Source organism: Notamacropus eugenii, chromosome 1, assembly GCF_028372415.1.
Source record: "Notamacropus eugenii isolate mMacEug1 chromosome 1, mMacEug1.pri_v2, whole genome shotgun sequence".
NCBI classification, from domain to species: domain Eukaryota; kingdom Metazoa; phylum Chordata; class Mammalia; order Diprotodontia; family Macropodidae; genus Notamacropus; species Notamacropus eugenii.
In genome coordinates, this window is record NC_092872.1 from 528,827,969 (window position 1) to 528,851,495 (window position 23,527).

At 41.9% G+C, this 23,527-nt stretch overlaps 2 protein-coding genes across 5 annotated transcripts in view; both read left to right on the forward strand.

Moving 5' to 3' along the window:
• Positions 1 to 6,506: 6,506 nt before the first annotated feature.
• SPATA31H1 (SPATA31 subfamily H member 1) lies at positions 6,507 to 14,712 on the forward strand. 2 transcript variants are annotated; one of them, XM_072634054.1, is made up of 5 exons: positions 6,507 to 6,697; positions 6,933 to 6,978; positions 8,532 to 8,592; positions 8,694 to 8,789; positions 9,118 to 14,712. In XM_072634054.1, exons 1-5 carry the CDS (start codon positions 6,557 to 6,559, stop codon positions 14,513 to 14,515), a joined length of 5,742 nt encoding a protein of 1,913 aa, XP_072490155.1. In that variant the 5' UTR covers positions 6,507 to 6,556; the 3' UTR covers positions 14,516 to 14,712. The 2 variants fall into 2 exon arrangements, with proteins under 2 accessions (XP_072490155.1, XP_072490156.1); XM_072634055.1 differs by having other exon boundaries at positions 6,676 to 6,852.
• A 382-nt stretch (positions 14,713 to 15,094) lies between these two features.
• ZNF512 (zinc finger protein 512) overlaps positions 15,095 to 23,527 on the forward strand; it is a 30,382-nt gene continuing 21,949 nt past the window's right edge. Inside the window, exons 1-3 of one of the 3 annotated variants that reach the window (XM_072634056.1) lie at positions 15,100 to 15,203; positions 15,915 to 15,973; positions 16,754 to 16,840. In XM_072634056.1, coding sequence (XP_072490157.1) covers positions 15,174 to 15,203; positions 15,915 to 15,973; positions 16,754 to 16,840 — 176 coding nt within the window. In that variant the 5' untranslated portion in view covers positions 15,100 to 15,173. Of the gene's footprint in view, positions 15,204 to 15,914; positions 15,974 to 16,753; positions 16,841 to 23,527 lie in introns of all 3 variants that reach the window. The other 2 variants (XM_072634057.1, XM_072634058.1) reach the window with 2 other exon arrangements.

Consider the following 23,527-nt stretch of genomic DNA (forward strand, 5'->3'; position numbering starts at 1 on the left):
GGCTTTTATCATTTACATATGATTTGCTTATGGCCTAGAATATGATGCCGAGAAGCAGGGCCATCCCTAGGGTGTTCAGGGCCCCTGTTTATATAAATAATTTGATTTTTTAAAGTATTACAAAATTCATTAGTCCATGTTAAATACACTAAATTATCAATGAAGATTTAGAACAATGAGTACAAAAGAGGTAATTATATATCTGTTTACTGTCCAATCAGTGCAAGTAAAGCTATTTCAGAGTGTCTAGGTGGAGTAGCTGGGCACTGGTCAACATGGTGGGAGGTGGTGGGATTAGTTGCTGCTTAGTTTCAGGTCTGCTTCAACAGGTCCCAGCTGCAGTTTCATGATCCTAGAGTTAGCATCAGCAAATGGTTAGGTCTACAAGTTCAAGCAAAACGCAGGAGCCATTCCACCCATTCTCCTTCTCCTTTAGTAATCTCAGTGGAGAGTGGGTTGAGTGCATCTCAAGAGAGCTCTCTTGAGGCAGGGCTCAAGATTTGCTTTATGCTGTTACAGTAAATTTTCCTTTATACTGATATGCCTATCTTTATGTTGGCACTGGGGGAGAAAATATAGGTGAACAATACACAAGTGCCAGGGCATGGTCTAGAATAGTTATCTAGAATGCAGTCTCTTTTAGTGCCATGATGTGGTGCCCCAAGTTCAAGCTACCAGCTCAGTCATCTCTTAGCTGATCATACTCAGATGCAGGTAGTCAGTCAACAAGCATTTATGAAGTGCTTAGTATGTGAGAGGCACGTGCTAAGTGATAGAGATACAAAGAAAGGCAAAAACGTGGTCCCTGTCTTTGACAGTTCACATTCTAATGGAGGAGACAACATGTGAACAGCTATGTACATATGATATGGATAAAAGCTTAGTTCAGACTTCTGTAGTGTGGATACAGACCTCTGTATGCACTGGGAAGGCCACCTCTTCTCCTGAGTTTCCTCTGAGCACCTGCCCAAGTTCCTCTTTGTTCAATCTAGAATTGAAAATGTAAAATCATCCACATACAAATTTCATAAATTTATTAAAATTGGCCTATGCCTTCATATGGCATTAAAATTTGTATTTCCTTCCCAACTCTATATAACTCAAAAGAAAACATACTTGTGTAATAGACTACTTTTACTATGTGAAATGGAAATTTAAAAGATATGGTGTTAACACTCACAGTAGCTGTAGTCTCAACAATTTCCTAACAATTCATAATTTCGCTTTCACAAAAGAGACAGTCACTCTCAGAGGTTTTTTTTTTCTTGAAGAGAATTATCAGGCATTCTCTCCCCAGTATCACAGTGGGAAAGTATACAGTAGAGAAAGTGAAGGAAAATTGTCTCACCATGTGGTAGAGAATATGTCTTATCTTTAGAATATTTAATTTGGGGACCCCCCAAGGGGTCCATGGATAGATTTCAGGGGGTACTTGAACTTGGATGAGGAAAAAATTACATCTTTTCATTAACCTCTAAATAACTTGAATTATATTTTAAAAAATGATTCTAAGAAGAGGTCCATAGGCTTTACCAGACTGCCTAAAGGAGTTCATGACAAAAAAGGTTAAAAACCTCTGGCCCATACCGACTCTTAAAAGAGCAATTAGCATAGAGGATAACAGAATCGGCATCCAAAAAGGATCTTTGAAAGCTAGAGTAGTGATCTGAATCCAATAAGAGGAAATTCAATAGGGACAGCTGTCAAGTCTTGCACTGAAATATTAAAAAATCAGCTTCACCAGTACAAGACAGGAAAGGTATGTATAAATAGAAAAGACCTTAGCATTCTAGGGGACTACAGTAGCTCAGTATGAATTTGCATTGTGTGGCAGCCAGGTCAAGCCAAGAAACATTTAAGTGTTTATCATGTGCCAGGCACTATGTTAAGTGTTGGGGATACAAAGAAAACCAAAAACAGTCTCTATCCTCAAGAAGCTCACATTCTAGTGGTGGAAAGAACATGCAAACAACGAGGCAAATACAAAACAGATACAGGACGAAAAAAAGCAAATGCAATCTTCCGCTGAATTAAATGAGACATAACTTTCTGGAAGAGGAGGGTGATAGTTACACTGTATTCTGCCTCATCAGCTTTCATTTGGAGTATTGTATTCAGTTCTAGGCATCATGGTTTAAAAAGGGCATTGATAAGCTGGAGAGTAACAAGAGGAAGGCAATCAGGATGGTGAAAGACCTTGAGTCTGTGACATATGAGGACTGGTGAAAGGAACAATGGATGCTCAGCCTAGAAAATAAGGATGTCAGGTGGGTGGAGAAGCAGGAATAATGGATGGAGATTGTAAAGAGACCAATTTAGGCTTGAGGGCAATAAAAACTTCCTACAATTGGAGCTATCCACAAGTACAATGTTTAAAATCCAGAAAGAATAAGTACAAAAGAGGTAACCCAAACTCAGCCTCTGGCTTGCCCAGGCAAGACATGTACTTTTAGATAGAGTTCTGGGCCTGCAGTTAGGAAGACCTGAATTCAAATCCTGCCTAAGACACTTACTAGCTATGTGACCCTGGGCAAGTTACTTATCCCATTTGCCTCAGCTTCCTTATCTGTAAAATGAGCTGGAGAAGGAAATAGCAAATCACTCCAGTACCATCGTGAAGAAAACCTCAGAGTCACGAAGAGTTGAACACAACAGAAAATAACTGAACAGCCACAAATGCAACTATCTTCCAGGACTGTTGTGAGGAACAAATGAGGTACTATTTGTAGAATGCGTAAATCTGAAAGTATTATTATCAAAATCAGCATCATTATCATCATCACCATCACCATCGGCATCATCATCGGCATCATCATCACCACATTTATGGCTGCATGTAGGCCAGGGTGTGCACTAACGGTAAATTGCCCTTGCCCTCTCTCCTCTTGGGAAGTAGCTACGAACAGTCTTGATTATCCACAGACAGAAAGGAAGACATTGAGAGGAACAGTCAGTTCCCTTTCTTCTGTACATGCACTGAAGCATCTGCTCTTCTAGTTATAGTCAATCAGGACTCTTCTTCATCAGCAAATAAAGGGTCTTTTAGCCCTGAGTCATATGTGGCTGAGAATAGGCCTCAGAGTTCCTATTGGTCGACTGCAACCAGGAACAGTCACTCTGAGCATGTTCCATGGGAAGGCCCCTCCAGGCCAATTAACCTTGTTACAAAGGGATTTCTTATTGTATATGGATGCCTGTGTTACAGTCCTCATAGCAGATCTGTTATGGACCATCATTCCAGGTCCTAGAGTGGTGACCATTTATAGATAAAGGGATGAAGAGTTTTTTCTCTGCCATATTTCTTTTCTTTCTTTCTTTTTTTTAAAAAAAATTATTTATATTCAGTATTCCACAATCACTACCATACAACCTACATTTTTTTCTTTGCCTCCCTCCCCTCCTCTACACATACATTTCTATTAAATACATTTTCATCATAGTCATGTTGTGTAGAAGAATTAAAATGAATGGGAGAAATCATATAACAAACCAAAACATAACACAAAAGAAAATGGTCTGCTACAATATGCGATTGAATTCCATAGTTCTTTCTCTGGATGTGTAAGGCATTTTGCCTTAAAGGATCATGGGGAATTTTTTAGGTCCTTGCATTACAATGAAGTTCTAAGTCTACCAGAAAAAGTCCTCACACACTGTGGTTGTTGCTGTGTATAAAGTTCTCCTGGTTCTGCTCCTTTCACTCAGTATCAGATCATATAAGTCTTTCCAGGCCTCTCTGAAGTCTTCCTGTTCATCATTTCTTATAGCACAATAGCATTCCATTATATTCATATACCACAGTTTATTCAGCCATTCCTCAATTGATGGGCATCCCCTTGATTTTCAGTTTTTGGCTATCACATAGAGGGCTGCTATAAATATTTTTGTACATGTAGGATGCTTTCGCATTTTTATGAGCTCTTGGTGATACAGTCCTAGAAGTGGTATTGCTGGGTCAAAGGGTATGCACATTTTTGTAGCCCTTTGGGCATAGTTCTAAATTGCTCTCCAGAATGGTTGGATGAGCTCACAGCTCCATCAACAATGAATTAGTGTTCCAACTCTCCCACATCTTCTCCATTTATCATCTTCCTATTCTGTCATGTTAGCCAATCTGATAGGTCTGATGTGGTATCTCAAAGTTGTTTTGATTTGCATCTCTCTAATCAATAGTGATTTAGAGCATTTTTTCATATGACTATAGTTTTCATTTCTTCCTCTGAAAACTGCCTGTTCATATCCTTTGACCATTTTATCAATTAAGGTTTTCTTTCTTACCAGGAGATCTGCAACTTTCTCTCTTCCTTTTGCAGAATATTCAGAAAGCACTTGAATGAGAAGGAAACCAGGAAGAGAATATAAGGGAGGGCAAGATTTTTGCACAGGTGTTTGCACTAGTTGGTCCTGATTTTGTTTCTACCTGCTGGTTTTGCCCTCCAGAGATTCCTGGGGGTCCCATTCCAGTTTATGCAATATAGAGAGCAGAGAGAAAAAATGGGCAGACAGCAGTCACCTTAGGAGGTTCAACTCCCATATTACCAGCAAATGATTACAAACAACACTGTGTACTATGATCAGGACTGACAATACAATCCATGAGAATAGACAACTTATGGAGGCAGTGACTGGGGTATGGAGCGATCAGGACTTGTGCCAAAGTCAGCATTACAGAAGCTACTGAAGAACAGGAGACAAGGCCAGATAGGTCTCAAAAAGTCTTGTCAAGTACAATGAAGCATGGAGAAGGGGTGAGCTACTATCAGAATGCTGAAATCCACAGATGGGACCCCAGACTTTCTCTTCTCATTCTATGTGTCTCTCTCCATCTCTGTCTCCTTTTCTAAGATGAATAGATATGAATCAGAGAAACTTTTTAGAGAAGAAACATTGGGATTATCTCTCAGGTAAACCAAAAGAGCAGAAGAATGAGCGAGAGGAGGTTGAGCAAAGTACTTCTTGAAAACAGAATATCTGACAGTTTCTCTTGCCTAAATTCAATATACCAGATGATCACAGAAAAGCATACTGCCTATATCATATAAATACAGAGGACTGGACTAAGTTAGTAAATTTTCCAGAATGAGTAGGTGTGTAAGTCAGTGAATTTCCTATAACTCCCTAGTAACTTGGAGTTATATTTCCTATTATCTATATTGAACTTGAGACAGTGGAAGTTTTAAATTCCTGACAAGACATCTGAAGCAGCAGTCTGATGGAATGAACAAAGGGAACTAGAAGAGAATGGGTAATGATCCTCAGAACTGGGGAATGGAAAAGGGAACTGAGGAAGTTGATATTAGATGGCTTCAATTTTAGTGAAATAGGAAGCTACAACATTTGTTTTAAGTATGGGAGATAATCCAGACATTTATGTGACACTTTAAGTACAATGTAAGCTGCTTGAAAGCAAAAACTTTATTTCTTCATTTTTTGTCCTTTTACTCCTACCAGCCTATGTAGTATCTTTCACATAGTATGTGCTTAATGAACATTTATTGAGGTAGAGGTTTGAAAGCATCTGTTTCATTTGATATTCAAAACAACCTTGTGAAGTGGGTACCCATGTATACATTGTCCCATTTTACAGCTAAGGAAACTGTACCTCAGAGAAACACATGACTGGCTCTTTGTCAAATCACTGGCTGACAATAGCTACTGCTTTGGATCTCCAGGTAACAATAGCCAGATCCCAATGGTGGTCACGTCATGAGCAAGGATTTGAAATGAGACCTTTCCTGAGTTCAAGTCCAGCTGTTTTCAACTATAGTGCATTTAGTAGCAAAAGGAGTAAGGAAAAGGTTAGGAAGAGTTATCACAGGAGAATTTTGAGATTAGGTAACATTTGAGGTGGACAAAATCAATGATGTCCAAATCCCACAGATATTCTCTCAGGAAATATTCCTTGTCTGGGACTGCTGCCCAGAAGGAACTTTTCCCAAAGTTGTCTGGGACATTCTATAGTTCTGCTTTAAAAAAAAAAAAATTAATGTGGGTTTAAAAAAAAATCTTATTGTTGTCTTTTGTTTTTGTCTCACAGTCATTTTCAAATACACTCCTCACTTTTCACAATGAATCTTCTCATGTAACAAAGAAAAAGTTCAACAAAACTGACTAGGTGATCTAGGCTGATGTTCTATGCATCATTCCACACCCATAGTTCCCTATCTATCTAATAAAAGGAGGGGAGTGCTTTTCCCCCATTTCTTCTCTAGAAAGAGATTAGTCATTAGAATTATATAGGATTCAGAAGTATTGCTCTTTTGAAATATTGTCCCCTGACACTTTGTTCTATTATTTGCCCAGCCTGCTTTGAGGAAGATTGGCAGTAAGGCTAAGAATGTTTGTATTTTCCCGAGCTTTGGCAAGCAATGGAAAACTTTTTGGTCACTGAAGGGAGAGACAGTAGCTAATAATTTGAGCATCAACAAATAAAAGAAAGGCAAGAACCAAGTTTGTGTTTTACCCCAACTTGGAATACTCATTGTGATGTCATGTGAGGTCACCCCATTGCAAGCTGTGGCTCTTTGACTGAAAGGAGACATGGGGTGGTGGGGCAATGGAGCCAATCCTGGGGCCTGGTCCCCCTTTGCCACCACCTTTCAGCCTTCTTCTATTACTTGGTCTCTTTGTCATTGGGGTCTGGTCACTGCTGCCTGGGGATCGAAGGCGGGAGCTATTTTCAGCCAAGAGCAACGAGGTACATGGAATTACAAACCTGCCTGCACCCTGGACCAGGGCAGAAGTATGGGGAAGGAGGGTATCTTATGAGTAGAAGACTTACTCCAGCTCTCTGACTCTCTGGGACTCTTCTGTTTCTTTCTCTGTTTACCTCTCAGTCTTTCTCAATTTAAGGTATGATATATTAGGGCCAGGGTTTCTCCCTTTCTGTGGAGTACTCACTAATGTGACTTTATCTTTTTGTGTTCTTCCAGACTTTAAGGCAGCAAAAAGTAGCAGGGAACCCAAAACTCACAAAAGGTATCGAGATCCTTACTGTTTCACCTGTAAGAGCTACATAATGAGTAACAGCTAAATTCATTAGGGACCTGAGGGGGTGGGGAAGGGGAAAGGAGAAGCTGGGAGGTAAATAGTAATTGCGGTAGCAGGTAATGAGGGGAATTTTATGCTTCTGGTAGCTTTACTTTTACAGTCAAATGAAAATATCCCTCCATCTGAGTGAGCCCAAATAGCTTCTGCATTCTTTCTACTTTTCTCCCCTCTCTTTTCCTCTTAAAGATCAAAGTAATTAAATGGGAAAAGAAAACCATTACATTTTCCTTTTTCTTCCCACCTCAAGCCCGTATTCTCATCTCTTATAGCCGTAACTGAGATGTGTACATGTGTGCATGTGTGTGCTGGGGAATTTCCTTGCAATTCATCCTGATGGCTCTTTTTCACTGTGTTATCAAGGGAATAAGGAGGTAATGGAAACAGCACTCGACTGGGAACCACGTTCAAACTAATAAGTGTTTATGCCTGCTTATGCCTACTGTGTCATGCTCTCTATTAGGCACATTACTGGTATACAACATGTGCACAGTTATGAGGTAAAATAAATACAAAGTAATTTGGGGGTCAGGCATGCGCACTAATGATTGGTTGAGTTAGAAAAGGCCTCTTAGAGGAGGTAACATTTGAGCTAAGCCATGAAGGGAGCTAGGAAAAGAAGACCATTCCCAGCATGGAATTAGGCCTGTGTGCCAAGTCAGCACAGGGAGAAGAAGACAGAAGGTGGTGTACTTGCTGAATGGCAAGAGGGTCAGTTTGGCTATAATATTGACCAGAGGTGTCAAACATGGGGACCCCTGGCTGTATCTGATCCCCAAGGCTTCTGAAAGCAGCCTAACCTAGATTAAAACATCACTGGGAAATATTTAACAAAATAAATAAAAATACAATAAAACATAGACAATATTACATTTTAAAGCTGAGTCAATATGCAACCTGCAGGGATCCTTAGCTACAGGGGTTTAGTAGCCCATGAGTCTGACATCACTGATAAAAAATATTTGAGAGGAATCATGTGAAATCAGTCAAGAAAGATAGGTTGGAGTTAGGTTGTCAAAAACTTTAAATACCTTTATCCTAGAAGTAACAGGGCACACTGAAACTTCATGAATGGGGGAGTAACATTGTCCACCTGGGTTCTATTCCTAGCTCTTCTAGGACCTTGAATAAATCACTTCACCTCTGAGTGTTAGTGTTCTTAGCCGTAATATGGGGATAATAAGACATGCAATATTTATCTCACAGGGTTGTTGTAAGCATCAAATGAAATTATATGTAGTGTGTCCCCAAAATCTTAGTGCAATTTGAAGCTTTAGTAAAGTTTTAAGTAAAGCTGAACTAAGACTTTGGGGACACTCTATATATAAAGTGCTTTACAAGCTTTAAAGCTCTATATAAAATGCCTGCTATTCTCTGAAACAAAGGTATGGGATTACATGGGCTTTAAAGTTTCTCCAAGCTTAAAAACTTAAAATTCTAAAGGTCCCTGGCTTCTTACTGACACTGTCCTCCATTACTTCTAGTTCCACCCCCACACTGGGAAGACAACCTCCAGATGGGATGTACAGGAGCTGACCTAGCCTGGTGAGGAAAGGCTTCCTACCCTCCCCATCAAATTACAGTAGATACTAGTTGTCACCATTTTTATCCTTTCACTTTACTGACTGGTACTCCATTTCATACAGTTTTTCAGGGCTCCCTGTGGGCTGGGCCCAAAATTATACTCTCTGGTCAATGGATAGGAGCCTCCAGCATATTTTCAAGCACCTGGACACTGCAAGGTCAGGGGTGACAAGTGTGGGATAAAGGACCTACAGGGTTGGGGGAAGGGATGTTAAAGAACATGTAGAATCCCCAGATCCTTGTTGGTGTTCTCATCAAAGGAGCACAGGTCCCCTGGTTGCAAAGTCATCATCTCCCTGAGTGGATGAGAAAAGCAGTCTTTTATTTCTTGGGAGAGACTGATAATTGAAATGTAGGAAGGGTAGTCTTTCTTTCACTTTCTACAATGGGAGAGAAGGAACTGTGCACAGTGTCCATCCTTTTCTGATCTGCCTTTCCCTTTTCCACTCCATAGCAGGTAACTATCTATTTATCTCTCTCTCCCAGATCCAGCCTCATGAACTTGTCCTCATCTTCACAACGGGCTTCAACTTCTTCCTCCAGCTCTTCTACTACTGACCCCCAGGACTTACAAACCCTAACGCGCTGTGAGTGCCACAGCCCAGAGTCTTCTAGAGTCCAGAGAACCTCTTCACTTCACACCAATTTCAGTGCAACTCAATCCCTTGCCTATATTTTTAGAGAGCGCCTACAACACCGGAGCTGCAGTCTACCTAACCCCTCCAAAAATTATTCTGGACAAGCACGGGTGCACTCTCTGCCTCCTTTTCTACTTCCTCAAGCTAAAAAAAACACCACAGGGAAGAATATGTTTTTGGACAACTGTAACTCCATTCAAAGGCCCTGTGAGACCAAAGCAGTAGTGGAAGAGAATGACAGCTGGGTCCCCAAGGAGATTAGGAATTCCTTGGAGCTCCATATAAGGAGAAAGATTGCCCAACGTGTGGCACGTCCTCCAATTTTCAGAGCCATAACGCTTTCTATCAGTCCATATCCTTTGGTCTGTAGTCCCATCCGAGAAAAGACAACAAAAAAAAGGAGAGGAAATAAAGTTCTTAAAGTTCCAAATCCACCATCTACAAACCTTCGTGAGAGACCCCGGCTCCCATGCTGGGCTCCAATTCAACTTTCACGCTCAGCCCGGGGGGTGCTGGAGGGGCACATGGCCTGGAAAGTGTGTACACTGAGGTCCCAGAGAGTACCCACAGCTGTGAAGCAGTCATGGGCAATGCTGAACTGTATCATTAAAGTACAGAATGAAGGCCATAAACCTCAAAGCTCTGCAAAGGGTACCAACAAAAAACCTCCAGATGTTTCATGTTGTCTACTTCCCATGGCTTTGGAAACTGACCAGAAAAGACCAACAACTCCAAAATCAATCCAAGCAGACTGCCAGCTCCAGCCAAGACCCCCATTTGTAACACAGGATGCCTTCTGCTCAGGAGTGGATGTCATCCTAGGGGAAGCCACCTTCCTGCCAGAGGATGTGAAAAAAAGGCTGGAACTTTGTATCAAGAAGAACGTCAACTGTCTTCTAAAGAAGGCCATGGAGCAACAAAAGAATGAAAAATTAAGCACTGGGTTACAGCTCCAACTTGTAGGCACTGTGAGATTGCTTCCAACTGTTGAATCCGTGCCGTTGGGCCCAAGACCCCAGGTTCAAGTCAAAGATTCTAAAGGACTAACTCCAGAGTCACATGGTCAAGTTACAGATTCTTTGGAGCTGAACTCAGGGCCACAGATTCAAGATACAGATGAGGTGGAGCTAACTCCAGTGCCACAAAAGCAAGATATAGATTCTTTGGAGCTCAAAGGTTTGAGCTCAAAGGTTCAAGATCTGGATTCTGTAGCAACAACCCCCGTGCCAGAGAAACATGATGCAGATTTTGCAGTGCTGACCTCAGGATCACCAGTCCAAGATGTGGATTCCATGGGGCCAACTCCAGGGCTACAGATTAAAAATATATATTCTGGAGGGCTGAGCCTAGGGTCACAGGTCAAACTCACAGATTCCAAGGAGCTAGCCCAGGAGTCACAGGTCAAACTCACAGATCCCAAGGGGCTGATCTCAGAGTCACAGGTCAAACTCACAGATTCCAAGGATCTAGCCCAGGGGTCACAGGTCAAACTCACAGATTCCAAGGGGCTGATCTTAGAGTCACAGGTGAAACTCACAGATTCCAAGGATCTAGCCCAGGGGTCACAGGTCAAACTCACAGATTCCAAGGGGCTGATCCGAGGGTCACAGGTCAAACTCACAGATTCCAAGGATCTAGCCCAGGGGTCACAGGTCAAACTCACAGATTCCAAGGGGCTGATCCGAGGGTCACAGGTCAAACTCACAGATTCCAAGGAGTTGGCCCCAGGGTCACAGGTCAAACTCACATATTCCAAGAGTCTGGCCCAGAGGTCACAAGTCAAACTCACAGATTCCAAGGGGCTGATCTCTGGGTCACAAGTCAGACTCACAGATTCCAAGGGGCTAGCCCAGGGGTCACAGGTCAAACTCACAGATTCCAAGGAACTAGCCCAAGTATCTCAAGTCAGACTCACAGATTCCAAGGAGCTAGCCCAGGGGTCACAGGTCAAACTCACAGATTCCAAGGGGCTGGCCCAGGGATCACAGGTCAAACTCACAGATTCTAAGGAGCTAGCCCAGGGATCTCAGGTTAGACTCACAGATTCCAAGGAGCTGGCCCAGGGATCACAGGTCAGATCCATAGATTCCAAGGGGCTGATCTCAGGGTCACAGATCAGACTCACAGATTCTAAGGAGCTAGCCCAGGGATCTCAGGTTAGACTCACAGATTCCAAGGAGCTGGCCCAGGGATCACAGGTCAGATCCATAGATTCCAAGGGGCTGGCCCAGGGATCACAGGTCAAACTCACAGATTCTAAGGAGCTAGCCCAGGGATCTCAGGTTAGACTCACAGATTCCAAGGAGCTGGCCCAGGGATCACAGGTCAGATCCATAGATTCCAAGGGGCTGATCTCAGGGTCACAGATCAGACTCACAGATTCTAAGGTGCTAGCCCAGGGATCTCAGGTTAGACTCACAGATTCCAAGGAGCTGGCCCAGGGACCACAGGTCAGATCCATAGATTCCAAGGGGCTGATCTCAGGGTCACAGATCAGACTCACAGATTCCAAGGGGCTGGTCCAGGGATCACAGGTCAAATCCACAGATTCCAAGGAGCTGGTCCAGGGATCACAAGTCAAATCCACAGATTCCAAGGGACTGGCCCAGAAGTCACAGATTAAATTCAAAGATTCTAAGGGGTTGACTCTAAAGCCACATGTCCAAGTCATGGACTCTGCAGAGGTGACCCCAGGGCCACTTATTCAAGTTATAGACTCTTTGGGGGTGACCTCAACGTCAAAGTTTCAATTCATAGATCCTAAGCAATTGACTCTAAAGTTACAGTCACCAATTGGGGATTCTTTCCATCTTATCCAGAGCTCTACACCTCTTCACATTTTAAGTTCTAGTAGGACTGCTGCTAGGCTGAAACAAGGCCTTCACGGCTCTAAGACACAGGAAATTCTGAGATCAGTATTAGGAGACTTGAATGAGAATACAGTGTTTCAAAAGCCATTTATTTTAAGAATGTCTAGCAAATTTTCCAAGACAGAACAACCTTCGACCCTTCCCAGGCCTCTATCTGTGCAATCCTCACATTCTTTAAGGCAAAGGAGACTGAGTCCTCAATGCCTATTCCAGGCTCCTTTACTCCCACCTTGGAGATCAGAGAATAGTTTCTGCCAAGAAAGATCAAGGACACCAAAAGCCCTAAAACAGTCTATTTCAAAGAGGCAAGTGAAGGCCCAGGAGCAGAGAATTTCAAAGGGAAGAGTGGCACGGAGAAAATCATCATCTAATACTTCCATGCTAAGGAAGAACCTGTGGGCAAAGATGCAGCAAGCATCTCTTCCTGTCCAGAAGGCTCATGGCCAAAGACTACCTCCAGTTTCCTATCCATATGCTGCAAATGAGCATTTTTTTCCACCAAGACAAATGATGGTTTCCCAGTACTGTCAAGCGAAGATTATGGGTACCCCTCCTAGGACTTCACTTTCACAGAGAGATACTCTATGCCAACTCTGTAGGAAGTATTCACCCTTCAGTGAAGAGCTAGAGAATTCCCGGCCCAGGACATCTCAGGACTATCCCAACGTGACCACAAAAGAGGCCCAAGGCAGCAGTGAACCAATGGAGAGAAGGAAGGAAAGGGAACAAGTCCCCTCAGAATTAAGTGAGCTACCTCAGAGTACAAGTCCACAATTGCCTTCCTCCCACAAAATGCCTAGTACTGAGAAGAAGCCTGTTTCAGTGGAGCAGAATGAAAAACCAGATAGCAGATCACAGATAAGAACTTCTGAATCTCAGCCTAGGCCTCTCTCAGTAACCTCTTCTCATGAACAGACCCAGCTACTACAGGACCTGCAGCTGAAAATAGCACAAAAGCTCCTAAAGAAGCAACTGTCTCCCAATTTTACTCCATCTCTAACTACAGATATGGTTCTACAGTATCCTATCTGTCTGCAGTGTGGCAGATGTTCAGGCCCTGGCTGCCCCCACAAGTTCCATGACTCTGATGGGTCTTGGCTTCTTATCTATCCACGGCTTCGCCTTTTTCGTAACTCTGAGGGACGTGGGGAGTTTCGGGTTCACCTTGGCTTTAGGTTGAGAACCCGAAACCAAACCCAAACCCCAAAGCAGCAAAGAGAAGTAGGATCTTTGGTGTCAATGAGCCATGCATCATCACAGTCTGACCCACCAGAGAAGAGGAAGGATAAGGTCTGTATGGATCATGTCACCAAGAAAAATTTTACTCTAAGCCCCTACCCTAAAACAGATAGAAGACCTAAGCCTTTCCAGACTACTGAGCCTTCCCAAAGCCCTAAACCTATTCAAGTCCATGTCAAAAGAAATTTACCTGGCAGGCGAGTAGAGGTTGTAAAATCATTAAGTGGAGAGTCTAAGCAGTATGACTTTACCATACAATCTTTTCTGGACACTGCTAATGAAGGGGACCGGGCTAGGGGTGAAGCTAAAAGGATCCTTTACTCAGAACAAGTGAAGACCCCTAAGGACATCAGAACTATGACTCAGAAAATTGAAAGAGTGCCAAGACAGAGGATACCCCCCAAGGACAGAGAGATACATCCAAAGAGAAGGACTGAGGAGGCCCAGAAAGTAGCTTCTCTAAGCAGACATTCTGAGAAGTCCACAGGATTCATGGAATGGTTGTGCCTTAGGATAAAGAGAGCATTAGGTATGGCTTATTCACCAAGGCCTTCATCCCAACAGATGCATGATCCTAGGGCTAGGCAGCAAGGCTCAGTTTTCCCTGAACAATCTCATGTACAACATGGTTCCAAAAACGAGGGGAAGCAGTGGGTCAAGATTCTTTATGCAACTAGTCTAGACACTAAAATGGAAAGAAAAAAGCCAGAGATAGATGGCAAGAAAACAGACGTATTCAGACCACTTCCTAAGGTTCCAAAGAGTATAAATATTAATCAATCTAAATCATTTCTTAAATCCACACCCAAATCAAGACCATCCCACAGGTCCATCTCCCCAGTTCCAAAAAGTAGCAAGATTCCCCATCCTAGAAGTTCCCCAGTTCCACAGAGCAACAAGATTTCCCATTCTATACCATCACACCAGTACACATCTCCAGATCAAAGGAAGTGTTGCAGTGGATCTGTAAACAGATCCAATAAAACTAAACAAACTAGCCAGGGGCATAAAGTCATTCTAGGAGGGCCAGTGTCAAAACAGAAGATTCCCCAGCAAGATGCTCAGGGCGATAGAACAGGTAGGGTGTCTTGGAAAGACATCCACAGTCTGAGAGGCAGGTTCGAGTCCGCGCTTTGAGGCAAAGAAGATCCATCCAGGAGAGCTACAAAAGAAAAAGTCTACTAAGGATTCAATCATTCTGCTCTTCCTCGGGCTACTCTGCTAGCCTTCGCTTCAGTGCCACTCCATCACCCCACTTGCAGGACCCCTAAGTGTGTCTAAGGAAATTACTGGGGGGATCCTGTAACTTCTCTCGAATAAAACAGTAAAAAGAGTGTGTTGAGCTCTATGACTACCCAGCAAGCACCAGGGCACCCATGCGGCGCAGCGGACGGCTCGGGGTCTGGCCTGGCCACTCACTTCACCCTGTTGGCCTCACCTTCCTCATCTGTAGAGCCGGGCACGGCCGGGAAACCAGCGAGCCCCGGCCGGCGGCCCCAGTGCTGAGCTCAGCTGCGGACCGAGAATCAGCTCCTCTAATTCTCATTTTCCCTATCTGTGGGAAAAAGAGAGGGGGAGGAGGGAGGCGATTGCACTCGACGGGCTCTAAAGACTCTCCCTTCCGCTACATTCTAGTATCTATAATTTAAAAACCTTCGCGGAGCGTCGCCACGTGACACCGGCTTCCGGTGCGCGCGGACGGGAGGGGAGCGGACGTGACGTCACCCGCCTTTCCTCTCAAACCTCTTCGAGTCGCGTCGTGATGACGTTTTTGAAGTAGAGCCTGGAGGGGGCGATGCCTTCCGGACGCTCTGCGGTAGCTTCTGTGAGTAGACTGGTTTGGGGGCCCCTTTTCCGGAGCCTTGACCCCCTGATTTTTCACTGCGGTCCGGGGGCCGTCCCCACGGACATTCCGGCTCCCTCGTCTGCTTCTCAGGTTGTCCGGGCCGGGGCAGGAGCGGGCTGGGAGAGAGAGCGCGCTTCGGCCGCTCCCGGTTCTGGGTCCCCAGGCCGGAGCCTCTTCGTGGGCAGCGCCGCCCCCGCCCCACTGCCGCCGAGCCCGGGAGACGGCCTTTCTTGCCGTCCCCGCACTCTAGTTCCGAGGCGGGCGAGGAAACGGTGGGTCTGGCGCAGTTAGCAGGGCCTCGGGCCGGGGAGGACGCCCTGCCCCCTTCCAGAGGGAGGCTGGCGGGACGCGATCCCAGCCCTGGGTGCCGAGGTGGAGATTTTCCCAGGACAGCGTGGCTTTCTTTGTGAGCAGAGGGTTTTCTCTTCGTGGGGTCAGGCTCCATTCCGAGGGCGCTGGTAGTTAGTTACATAGCAGTTCATTGGTGTAGGGACCCCCTGGTGAGAAATACTCCCCCAAGTAATGCCAGCGGACCGCTCTCCGAAACTTAGTGCTGAGTTGTCCGAGGGCGCCGAAGGGTTAAGTGACGTGGCTCTCAAGTTAGGACTTCCTGTTGTGAGGTTGTCGTTCTGCCCCCTTCCCTGCGCTGCCTCCCCCTATGGTAGTAACCTCATGTTTGTGATTCGCCAGGCCACCGGACCCACACACTGCAGGCCGCAGAAGAGCACGAGGAGTGTGGAAGCCAAGAAGTAAGTGAGGTTTCCTGGAATTGGTGTGATTGTGTGATAAAGCAGGTTATCAAGCGCAGGCCTGGAAAACACATTAGCCTGCAGAAAAGAATGGATTACAACGAGAGTTGAAAACTTGACCCCCATCCTATTTGTACTGTATTTCTTAAGGCTTTTGATGCTCGTTGCTGTCAGATACTTTGTCCCTAAGACGCTGATGAAAATAATTAGAACTAATCATCTTTTCAGTTTTAGAAATATTTTTCTGTAAGACTGGTTAATTATTAAGTTCATGCCTGGAGGGTGCTGAGGTTTATAAACTTTCCTCAAAAGATAGCCTTTATCCGTTAGAAATTTCTGTTTTGAAGGAATGCCATGGACAGTCATATACAGTAGTTTTTTTCATGAGACCTTAATATTTGAACTGAGAGGGACTGAAGATGAATCATTAAAACTTTATCACATGGGAGATCAGAAAGGAGTTAGAGAAGTAGATATTTTCTGTTTGAGACCAGAGGCAGAAAGTGAAAAGTAGTCAACAGTTATGACTGTAAACTCATTAACCAGCTACCCTATGTAAAGTAGATACTTTGCTTTTGTTCCATTGGAGTTTCTGTGTTACTTGGGGAAAGAAGTTTGGGATTAATTATATTTAAACATAGTTCTATGTGTGCTTCATAGAATATAAAAGCAGAGAGGAAATTTGCTGTAGATATTGAGAATTGCTGTAGATAAACCTGCTATCAAAAGCAATAGTCAAAGACTTTTTAGTCTCTTCTTTGTTTTTTTTTCTTTTGGTAGTTATTCTGTGAAAAGATGTTTCACTGAAGAGTTCTTAGCACCATTTGGCTTTGGAAGATGCTCCAGAAATTATCTTAGAAGGGTCAGGTTAGATGAAAACTTTTTTGTTTTATTACTATACCCATCCCCAGAATTGAATTAACCTTTGAGCTTTTTGTTTCACTATTGAGTTGAAGGTAGGAGAAAGTTCAGTCCATGTGTTAATCAGAAAAAGCTGTAGACTAATTTGCCCAAAAAAAAATCATGTAGGACTTTGAAATTTGAGGTAAAAAGAAAGTCCTTTTTTTTTTTTCTAGCATTTCTCTTCTAGCAGTTTTCTTAAAATCATTTTGAACTTTTCCTGCTATTTCAGGCATAATATCATCTCCTTTTAAGTAATTTATACTTTCTAATTTCGTAAAATTTTAAAGTTGGAAGGGACACCAGAAGTCAGGAGTCCAACTTTTTATTAAGTATGCAAAGCATTGATAATATTGAATAGCCCTTTCCCTCTATGAGATTACATTCTCCTGGAGGAAACATGTTCAGAGATGCACTGGAGACTGTCCAAAGGAGAGTAACCAAAACAGGGATGAGCTTCAAGATCATAGAGTATGATAACTGAAGAAAGTAAGAATGTTTAGCTTAGAAAAGACTTGGCAGGGGCAAGGGCACATACTAGCTAACTTCAAGTATTATGTCTATTATGTGGAAGAGGAATTAGTCTTCTGCCTGGCACCAGGGGACAGAACTAAGTCTCATGTAGGAGGTGTTACCTGAATTGGGCCTTGAAGGACACTAGAGGTTAGAAGAGGTGGACAGTAGAGAGAGCATTTCAAGCATGAGGAGTTGCTTGTACAAAGGTACCAAGTTAGGAGATAGAATGTTGAATTTGAGAAGCAGCAAATTGTCCGGAACATAGAGTATGTGAGGAAGTAACTTGAAATCAGTCTAGAAAGATAGCCTGGAGCAAAAGGATTTTTAGATGCCAAAGTGTTTATGTTTTCTTCTAGAGTAAACAGGGATCCACCAAAGCTTCTTGAGTAGAGAAATGGCCTGGTCAGACTTAGCTTCAGGACTGTCTATTCATCTGTTATGTGAAGGAGGATTTGAAGTGGGGCTAAGTGCAAGGAGACCAGTTAGGCTTTTGTAATAGTGTAGGCAAGAGGCAATAAAGGACTGAACTGGGGAGGGAGGCAAGTGTAGAAGAGGAGCAGTTATGAGAAAAGTGAAATTAGAGTTGACAAGATTTGGTAACTGATTGGATATGAAAGTTAAGGTGAAACTAGAGAATGATCATGAAATTTAGAACTGGAGGACTAGAAGGATAGTAGGGTTTGCCACAGAAATAGGAATTTAGGAAGAGGGATTTGAATGGAAAGATAAGAGTTTCATTTAGGGCATGTTGAATTTGAAATGTCTATGGTACATATAGGCAGAGATGGCTAATAGGCAGTTGGAGACATTGCTTAGTGTTTTTTATGAGAACTCTGCAAAACTCTGTAGGAAATACAGAATAATAATAATAGATTGGCAAAAGTAATTAAAAACTACAAAACTCAGCCCTGGTGGAGTTGGGGAAAACTGGTACATTGCTACATTGCTGGTGAAAGTGCAAACTTCTTGAATCTTTTTTGGAGAGCAATCTGACAGTATGTAGTAGAAGTTATAAAAAATAATAATGCGCTTTGACCTGGCAAATCACTGTTGAACTATACTCGAAAGTGTTTTAAAAAACAAAAAAGTGTCCCATTCAAGTATTTTCACAGTAGCTTTGTATATAATTACAAAAGAAAAATGGAAGCAATTGAAGTATCTAATAAAAGAATGGTTAGTAATAATGGCAAGTTAGTGCAATGGAATCTTTAATGCAAGTAAGACATTATGAAGAATAAAAAGAAAGTAGGAGGAATTTCTATAATGCAAAGTGAAAAAAAGCAGACTAGAAAAATTGGAGTGTATGTGTCAGGAAAAGCAAATTTTAAAAAAAATGACCAAGAACAGACAAAAAATTCTAATGGAGGCTTGGAATGGTGTTATGCATTGAAATCTACTAGTCTGTGTAAGTAGTTACTAAGCAAGTTCAATTATTTGTACTTTTGTGTTAATGTTCAACGTAGGGTTTTTAATAAATCATTTCAGGAAAAAAACTGAAAGAGAATGTATAGAAAGAAGAGAGAAGGACCTAAGACAGTCCTGAGGTACACCTCAGGGACTGATCATAGATGATGATCTAGAAAAATGGAGATGCTTCTTTAAAATCCAGGGAGACCTGAGCATCATAAAGAGAATGGTGAACATTGACATATGCAAAGGACTCAAGAAGGATGAGATCTGAGAAAAAACCAGAACAATTCATAATTTTAGAATTTCTTTCCAGATCTGTTTACTTAGTCTCTTAAGTTGTCTTGTTTCATCATGAATCTATAAGCATTAAGTTCCTGCTGTGTGCCAGGTCCTGTTCTAGGTGCTGAGGACATAAATTAGAAAGTGAGCTCACCCCATCTCAAGGAGCTTCCATTCTACCAGGGGAGAACATTATATTTACAGATAAGTAAATACAGGGGACACGTGATTTGTAGAGTTGTGGTACTAACAACTGGGGAAATCAGGAAAGGCCTGTTAAGGAAGCTAAGCCTTCCAAGAAGGAGAGCACTCCAGGCATGTGGGATTAGGAGCCATTAAAGCTTTTTGAACAAGGGGGTGACATGGTCAGATACGGTGTTTTAATAATATCCATTTAGTAGCTGTGTGGAGGATGGGTTAGAGAATTGAGAGCCTTTAAGCAGGGAGACCAGTTAAGCTGTTACTATAGTCTTGGCCAGGAGTGGGAACCTCACTACATGTGGCCTTTAGGTCCTTGGGTGTGACCTTTTGACTGAGTCTAAGTTTTACAGAACAAATCCTTTTATTAAGGGGATCTTTTTTTCTGTGAAGTTTGGATTCAGTTGAAGGGCTGCACTAGAGGGCCACCTGTGGCCTCAAGGCCCCAAGTTTCCCATTCCTGATCTAGGCACAAGTGGTGAGATGCTAGTTACAGTAACAGTAGAGAGAGATACTAATGTAAAAGATGTTGAATCATTAAGACTTAATACTGTGGGATGAGGGAAAGTAAAGAATCAAGAATGATTCCTAGGTTGTGAACCTGTTATTAGAAAAATGTTGGTGCTGTTCTTTATTTATGTCCAAAAGTGTCTCCATTTTTCTAGATTATCATCCATGACCAGCTCCCCGTGTATAGGTGTATCTCAGGATTGTCTTAGACCTATCTCTTGTCTTTCTACACATTCTCTTTCAGTTTTTTTTTTTTTTTTTGAATCTTTATTTACATCTTTATTTTCACTAATTTCTTTTTTTTTTTTTTTATTAATTTTTTTATTTTTTTAATGTTTAACAATCACTGCCATACAATTGCGATTTTATCCCTCCCCACCCACCCCCCACTACCTCCCTCCCTCCCCATGACTGCATACAATTCTGTATAGATTCTACATATACTTTCCTATTGAGTATATTTTCACTATAGTCATGCTATGTAGTCAGACTAAGATAAATGAAAGAATCCGTATAACAAATCAGAACATGATACACAAACAGATACACATACACAAACATGATCTGCTACATTATGTGAGTGACTTCCATATTTCTCTCTCTGAGTGTGAAAGGCATTTTGCCTTGAGGTCCACCATTGGGATTTTTTTTTTTTTTTCAGAAGTTCTTGTGTTATTACAAAAATCTAAGTCTACCAGAAAAAACTCTCACACACTGTGGTTGTTGCTGTGCATAAAGTTCTCCTGGTTCTGCTCCTTTCACTCAGCATCAGGTCATATAAGTCCTTCCAGGCCTCTCTGAAGTCTTCTTGTTCATCATTTCTTATGGCACAGTAGTACTCCATTACATTCATATACCATAATTTATTCAGCCATTCCCCAATTGATGGACATCCCCTTGAGTTCCAGTTTTTGGCAACTACATAGAGTGCTGCTATAAATATTTTTGTACATGTGGGACCCTTTCCCATTTTTATGATCTCTTGGGGATATAGTCCTAGTAGCGATATTGCTGGGTCAAAGGGTATGCACATTTTTGTAGCCCTTTGGGCATAGTTCCAAATTGCTCTCCAGAATGGTTGGATGCGCTCGCAGCTCCACCAACAATGAATTAGTGTTCCAACTTTCCCACATCCTCTCCAGCATTTATCATTTTCTTGTTCTGTCATGTTTGCCAATCTTATAGGTGTGATGTGGTACCTCAGAGTTGTTTTGATTTGCATCTCTCTAACCAATAGTGATTTAGAGCATTTTTTCATATGATTATAGATAGCCTTAACCTCTTCCTCTGAAAATTGCCTGTTCATATCCTTTGACCATTTATCAATTGGGGAATCAGTTTTTTTTTTTTCTTAAATTGTGCCACCAAATGATGGTGGTCAACAGTAATAGGAATGTTAGGAGATTTAGTAGGTTTGAAAGAAAAGATGTGTTCTATTTTAGACTTGTTGAGTTTGAGATGTCCATGGAAAGTCCAAAAGGAGATAATATTGGCAATTGGAGAAGCGGGTCTATAGTTGAGGAGAGAGATCATGTCTAGGTAAATAGATTATGGAACAAATTACCCAGAATTGATAGTTGAAACCAAGGGAGCTGATGAGGTCCCTGAGAGGATATAGAACAGGAGTTCTTAACCTGAGATCCATAGGCAAAGAAGGTGTCTTGTGGATGGATTTCAGAGGTGTTTGAGGTTGGAAGGTGAAAAAAATTACATCTTTATATCAATATTGTTGACTTCTTTTGTAATCCTACGTATTCTCTATATTTTAAAACATTCTGAGAAGGGATACGCTAGCTTCACCATACTGTTAAAGAGGGTCCACAAAGATTGAGAATTTCTTGTGTAGAGAGAAAAGGAGAAGATGCAGGATAAAGCTTGAATATACCAATTCGTAGCTATACTTCCTATCTTTTCAGTTCTTCGTTTTCCTGTCTCTTAGCCTTATATAAATTGGAAATAGTTTCATACTCTGCTTTTGGTACTCTTTTTTTTTTTTTAAGCAATTCTGCTTTCATATCTGTTTCTTACTTAGAAGGTGATAGATAAGATTGACCTCCTCAATTTTTAGAGACCCAGAGTCTTCTTCAGTTGTTGAACGTAGGGGGTCTATTGATATGAGCAGAGCAGCCCAAGGCTCATAAAGTTAATATAATATAAATGGAAGAGAGTTGGGAACAGGTGATTGGGTTCAACTTTCCTGGTTGGTCTTCTCCAAAAAAAACATAGCCTTTTTGCTTCAGAGGTCTAAAAATATGCAGAACAAAGTATGGGGAACAGAATTTCATGAAGATAGTGGAATTTTGAGGGAAAATGTAAGGCATCTTTGCAAGTGGGAAGAAAGGTTTTAATTTCGATAACTAACATTTATTTAGTGCTTTAAGGTTTTTTGTTGTTGAACTTGTGCTATTTTTTATTATTAAAAATGATAAATATCCTCTAGTCATCTTCATTTCCATATATATCCCTCCTGAGAGCCATCCTTTATTGAAAAAAAGAAGAAGAAAAATGCTTCAGCAAAACTAACTGACCTGTCAACCAAGGTCAGCAGTATATACAGTGTTCTACATCCCAAGTCTTCCACCTCTGTAAAGAAGGGCAAATGAATTCTCATATCTCTTCTTTGGATCATAATTTTTTTTATGACTATTCTCTCCCCTCCCCCCCCCACAAGTCAAGGAGCACTTTTGCACCAAGCCATCATCAAAAGACAGGAATGATCATTATAATTGATATTTAACTGATTTTTTTGTTGTTGTATATATTTTTCCTGTTTCAACTTTATTTTGCTTTAGTTCATATGTCTTCTCATGCTTCTTTGTATTTTTATATTTATGGTTTCTTACAGTGCAGCAATATTCCATTTCATTCCTATACAATAATTTGTTTAGCTATTTCCCAACCAGTGGACATCTACACTGTTTCCAGTTCTTTCTACCACAGAAATTGCTGCTTGGTGCATATATGAGGCCTTTCACCTAACCCCCAATCTTTTACATCCTTGGAGTATATGCCTATCAGTGGGATCTTTGTGTTAAAACTGTATGGACATTTTATTCACTTTTTTATCATAATAACAAATTATTTATTGCTAAGAGCTGTACATATGTTATTTTATCTTATTTACAGTCACTACATCCCTTTAAGGTGAGGTCTATAGCTACTATCCCCATTTTAGAGATAAGGAAACTGAGGCAGTGGGAGGTTAAGTGACTTTCCCAGGCTCAGTTAAGGAGTGTTTAAGGTGGCCAGCACTATCCATTAGGCTACCTGATTGCCTTCTTTGAATTGTGTGCAAAGAACAGAGGGGAATTCCTAGAAGGTTGCTTTGATTAGAAGGTATGAATAGAAAGATATGAATTTTGCTTAAGATGAGGAAGGAAAGACTGATAGATGGCATCTGAATTGGTAAGTGCAAGCCACTGTGGTGTAGTATAAAACTTTCTAGAGTTGACCTTTTAGGGAGTCTTGGTTTCCATCCAGCTCCCATGAATAGTCTCAAGTTGTTTAACCTCTTTGGCCCACAGTTTCTGTATGTGAGATGGGACTATAACAATTACACTACCTCACGGGCTAGGTATAGGTGTAAATGTTATTGTTTGTTGCTGTTTTGTCATTTTTCAGTCATTTCTGACTCTTTGTGACCCCTTTCGGGGTTTTCTTGGCAAAGATATGGGAGTAGTTTGCCATTTCCTTCTCCAGTTCATTTTACAGATGAGGAATTGCAGCAAAAAGGGTTAAGCG

Excerpts from the sequence above, each read along its gene's own strand:
- SPATA31H1 (XM_072634054.1), top strand. The coding sequence starts at position 6,557 with ATGGAGCCAATCCTGGGGCCTGGTCCCCCTTTGCCACCACCTTTCAGC. Across the intron at positions 8,593-8,693 it reads ACAGGAGCTGACCTAGCCTG|TTTTTCAGGGCTCCCTGTGG; the intron begins GTGAGGAAAGGC and ends CATTTCATACAG. Across the intron at positions 8,790-9,117 it reads AAGCACCTGGACACTGCAAG|ATCCAGCCTCATGAACTTGT; the intron begins GTCAGGGGTGAC and ends TCTCTCTCCCAG.